The sequence below is a fragment of the Cherax quadricarinatus genome, chromosome 11 (assembly GCF_038502225.1).
Source record: "Cherax quadricarinatus isolate ZL_2023a chromosome 11, ASM3850222v1, whole genome shotgun sequence".
Classification (NCBI taxonomy): Eukaryota; Metazoa; Arthropoda; class Malacostraca; order Decapoda; family Parastacidae; genus Cherax; species Cherax quadricarinatus.
In genome coordinates, this window is record NC_091302.1 from 22,867,928 (window position 1) to 22,873,102 (window position 5,175).

General features: G+C 39.4%; 1 protein-coding gene across 1 annotated transcript; it reads left to right on the top strand.

The window, feature by feature from the left end:
- The first annotated feature begins 3,922 nt into the window (after positions 1-3,922).
- On the top strand, positions 3,923-4,932 carry LOC138852538 (uncharacterized). The gene is made up of 3 exons (XM_070083857.1): positions 3,923-3,953; positions 4,209-4,354; positions 4,449-4,932. Exons 1-3 carry the CDS (start codon positions 3,923-3,925, stop codon positions 4,839-4,841), a joined length of 570 nt encoding a protein of 189 aa, XP_069939958.1. The 3' UTR covers positions 4,842-4,932.
- Positions 4,933-5,175: the final 243 nt, after the last annotated feature.

The following is a 5,175-nucleotide window of genomic DNA, read 5'->3' on the forward strand; positions in this document are numbered from 1 at the left end:
AAATTCAGACATGCTTGCTCGTACCGTCAGTGAGCCCATACTTGGCAGTACCTAAAATCATCCTAGATGAGGTGGAAATTGAACGCGGCGCCTCCCCCGAAGCTCTAGAACGGGAAATACTACAGCTGTCTGTGGAGAAGCAAGGCACTGGCAGCATCAGCGGTGGCAGCGGCAACAGCAGCTGCAGCAGCGGCAGCGGCGGTGTCAACGGTGCTGACGTCGGACCAGCCGGTGGGATTGGAACTAAACGAGACAGTGGCATGCGTGAAATGGACATGCCTGATGGAGTCGAGGTCACTTCACGCGGAAAACGCAAACGACAGCACGATGATGTGGATATTTTATTCCTAAATGCTGTAACTAATAAAAAAATAAAAATGTAAAGTCTTCAAACTAAAGTTTTTTAAGCCTTTAAAAAATATATATAATGGTCTATATTTTGTATTTGCCTCATACTGTCTCTGTCCCTCAACATGGACAGAGGGGGTCCGGGGAAATATATCTATTTGAGCAGTTTAGAAAATATTGACATTTTCGACAATACAGCTTCGGCCTTTCAAAATATAATTACTGCAACGCCTTTAAATCCATCCTTGAACTACGAAATAGCCTTGCTTAATGTTTTGTATCCCAAAAAATTCAATGTTCTAACAAGAGACGATGCCGAATGCGGTATTGACATTATACAAAATCACATTACTGAAACAGGAATAAGTACAGAAGAAATAGTCCATCACTTTCTACCAAAAAATGATGTGTTATCGACAGATGCCAGCCATATTATTGAAGAAATTAATCGACAGCTAACAGCAGATTTAAAAAAAGCCTTTAGAGATAATTATTCGGCACATTTCCCGAAAGGGAAAATACTCAATTATGATGACGGAATTGGGAGGGTTTTAGTTTCGACGAGATCGCGAACCTTTACGGGAAAAAACAATGCTGCCACTTCATTTAAAGCTCAATTTAAACCGAGAATAGCTCGGGTGCTTGGGCTTAGCAGCGCTGAAAAATATTATTTATTTCGTAGTGACGCGCCCGAGGGGACCTCCTTCCCCAAGCAGATTGCCCCATTCAAACCTGATCCCACTGCCGGAGTTGATTATGTTTTAATATATAGTGATATTGTGGAACCGCAAATATACGGCAGTCAGTTAGTCAATATTCTGGATGCTTTCGCCTTTCAGGAGAGTTATTCAAAAGGTGCTCATCCTATGATGTACAAACCTCTATGCGTAACTAAATTAGATAAAATAGCTATCAAAATGACAGATCAGTTTGGTCGTAATCTGTCTTTTGAAAGCGGTCATTCCACTACCGTAGTGTTACATGTAAGACCGATAAATAAATAGAACCAACTCTGCGTAAAAATGGTTATTGTTTCTCTAACCGCCAAACATGCATGTACCCTTTCAAGTGCCCTCTGAGCAGGAATTTCGGAGTTTATTCTCCCTAAAACCCTCCCATGTGGGAGGTGGTCTGGGAGATATACAAACTTTTCACGCGCCATACAGAGTCCGAGGTGGGGGATTTTTTTCGGCTTTAGCGGGCCTAGCTAAAAGAGCTTTACCTTTTCTTTTCAGAGTGGCTGCGCCAAGTGCAGTAGAATTTGGAACTAAAATGCTCGATGATTATCAGTCTGGAAAAACAGACATGAAAGCTGCTCTTAAATCTCACGGGATAGATGCTTTAAAAGGAGTTGCAAAGAAAGTTATTACGGGCGGCAGAGTAAGCAGGGTAGCTAAGCGACGGCTGAATAATAAATGTAAGTTAAATAAACGCCGACGAAGCCGAGTTGCTTATAAAACGGATGTATTCTCTCTCGTATAAACAGTTGCTTATTAGCCATGGCGGGTGTCGGGGCTGAAAACAGTGGACTCAAAGTCCCGTTAAATGATTATTCTTCAAGCGTCATTAATCAATTCCCGCGACCGCATAGACTGAGACAAGTTGAGAGTTCCATAGCTCGCACTCAGAGTTTTGATACTCTACCAGTAAACCTTCCTCTCTCTCAAAAACTAAAAGATAATTTTCTAGAATTTAGAATTCCTGGAGTTCCCAGAGCATTTCTAGATTTAGGCAAAATAGTTATAGAATTTAGAGTGACTCTAACAGAGGCTGATGGGCAAAGTCCACTAGGGGAAACAAGCAACATCGCCCTCATCAATGGATTTTCCAACACGTTATTTAAAAGTGTCCAGTGTTTCCTGGGCGAGCAAATAACGGAAACAAATTCTAGTTTTAATTACTGGTCATTCATTAAACTCTGTAGCTCAGTAAAACGAAGCCAGTTGCCGAGTATCGCCCGACTGGGGTATCTCTTGCCCGACTTTAAAGGAGGAGAAGGTATAACTAAATTGTTCGATACAGCCTATTTCGCCCGCACATCGGCAAAAGAACCACAGATACTGACAAAGAATGATAAAGAACAGGGCATAACTCTGTGTTTTCCCTTGGCTCTGGACATATCCACTCTGGACCAATATCTGCTTGACAATATCGATTTAAAAATTAGGCTGGAATTATCCCCTCAAGCGTGGACTCTGAAAACAGACGATGATGCCAGCACATACCAGCTCCATATTAATTACGCTAAACTATGGCTTAATAGGGTATACCCATATACATCAGCTTATATGGCCTTGAACAAGTCTCTAGCCTTAGACGCAAAGCCGATAATATATACTTTTAATCGCACTCTAAGTAAAAATTATGTGCTAGGTCACAATCAAACGAGCCTCCTAATAGATCACCCATGGGGTCATGTAATTCCCGCCAAAATTTTCATGGTAATTTTGCCCATGACAGCCTATGCAGGAAAACATAAGGAGAATGGTCTATATTTTGAGCATGGGGATCTAGCCAGTTTATCTGTATGTATTAATAATAATACAGTTTATCGCATAAGCAGTGATTTCCCCCATCATTATAGTAAATTATATTATGAGGCAATTAACTCTCTGGGCATTGAGGAAGAAAATTTAATTCTCTATGAATCATTCGCCTCCGGGCGAACCATCAATATTTTCAATTTAACCGACAGCCAAGTGGAAGATGCTCTCCCGATTGAAAAATCTGGTAACTTGAGAATTGAATTACAGTTCTCTAAGCCCGCCCCTCATAATAAGGTAGTTTTATTATTTGCTCAGACCACTGGTGTTTTATCCATCGACCAGAATAGATCTGTTCATTGTGATGTGCGAGCATAAATAAAAAATGAATTGCGCAGAAATAAATAATAGTTTAATTCCCGCCCTAGGAAATAAAGTCACATATATTGGCTGTTTCACTATAGACGCTCTACAGCAAATAAGATTAGATGACTATCCCTCAGACAGGCCCATAGTGCTTGTAAGTAATATTCTTCCTTCGTACAGCTCAAAAGTAATGGGTCATTTTTTTTCTCTTCTCTTGGACAAGAAAAATAGTCTATCCTTCTTCTTTGACAGTTACGGGAAAAAACCAGAGAATTATGGCATAAATTTAAAAAAAAATTTTAAACTAAATAAAATTAAATATTTATATCGTTTATCTGGCAGAACACAAAGTGATTTTTCACTCACTTGCGGTCTATATGTTATGATGTTTATTCATAAAGCAAGCCTTGTGGGATTAGAAAGAGCTTTATATTTTTTTAAAAAAAATTTCTCGGAAAAATCGCTTTTTATCAATGACAGATTAGTGATAGCATATGCTAGAGAGAATTTTAAAATGTTACCTCCTTGTGAAAATACATTTTGCCTAAGTAGACAAGGTTATCTTTGTGCTTCCCTCTGTGAGGAAGGTCACCTCTGACGAGAGTATCCCCCAAATACCCCTCCTGGCTGGTAAGGCCCTCTCTGAGCTGTATATAAGAGCCCGCTGAAGCTGTCTTCCCCGCAAAAGATAGAGGCTGACCTCTCCATAGCCTTTTACTCTCATCATGGTGAAGGAAGCAGACATTCTCGATTCTGGTAAGCGAGACATTTTATTTTACTAAAACTTCTCTTTGAATATTAACGAAACAAACGAGTGCAAGAGACTTATAATAATTTTTAAAGTTGAGTCTCTTTTTTCAACAGTTTTCACTGCACCAGTCAGAATTTGTATAGTTTTGATTTTATCGGCTGGTAGATTGGATACTTCTCTTTGAATATTAACGAAACAAACGAGCGCAAGAGACTTATAATAATTTTAAAGTTGAGTCTCCTTTTTTTTTTCTTCAACAGTTTTCACTGGGCCAGTCAGAATTTGTAAAGTTTTGATTTTATCGGCTGGTAGATTGGAAGGGAAGGAACACACTGGCTTCAAACTCTTAAAGCGGTGTCATTGTGATGATAGCAGGAAACGCAAACATAGACTTCCTCAGGAAAGGGTATGTCTTTCTATGTTCCCTCCTTTGGTAGATTAGAGACGAGTCCCACTCCTTTATTTGAAAGTGATAAATATGTTCTCTTTATGACTTACAGCCTGTGGAAGATGGGATCAGTTCATCTGATATAGAGGAGCCTATGAAGAAAGAACCAGATCTCGACAACGATGAAACGCAGAGCCTTCCCTCATGTCAGTCTGATGACCTCGTTGTGGACCTCTCTACGCTCGATACTGCTCAATCTGATGACTCTGTTGAGGTCACTGCCGCAGCAGGTGCTGAACAAACTGGCGACCTTGAAGCGCACCCTGACAGTCAGTCGGAGAAGGAAGGGAAAACCCCCGACGTGAGAGTAAAGCCAGCAGAAGGGGTAAAGACGGCAGATGGAGTAAAGGCAGATGATGATGTACCTGAAAAGGAAATCATTTTCGAGCGGGAGGTTATCAATCTTACAGAAAGTGAACAGGAGGAGCGCAGTCATTCAGTCTAACCAGTAAAACTCGCACAGTTTCGCCCCTTTGCTCGCGCTAAAAAACTTTGCACAGCTTTTGCCCTTTTGTATGTGAATTAATAAAAATATTGACAAACTCTGATTTTTATTTACATATAACTATATATTACTATCTTCTCTAGTCTAAACATATATATATATATATATATATATATATATATATATATATATATATCTATACTCTCTTGTATAAAGATATATATATATATATATATATATATATATATATATATATATATATATAAACAATATCGCACCACTTAAGCCTCTCCCCATCTGAGAGTGGGTAAGAGGAAAATGTATATGTCAAAGT

Excerpts from the sequence above, each read along its gene's own strand:
- LOC138852538 (XM_070083857.1), top strand. The coding sequence starts at position 3,923 with ATGGTGAAGGAAGCAGACATTCTCGATTCTG. Across the intron at positions 3,954-4,208 it reads AGCAGACATTCTCGATTCTG|TTTTCACTGGGCCAGTCAGA; the intron begins GTAAGCGAGACA and ends TTTCTTCAACAG. Across the intron at positions 4,355-4,448 it reads ATAGACTTCCTCAGGAAAGG|CCTGTGGAAGATGGGATCAG; the intron begins GTATGTCTTTCT and ends TATGACTTACAG.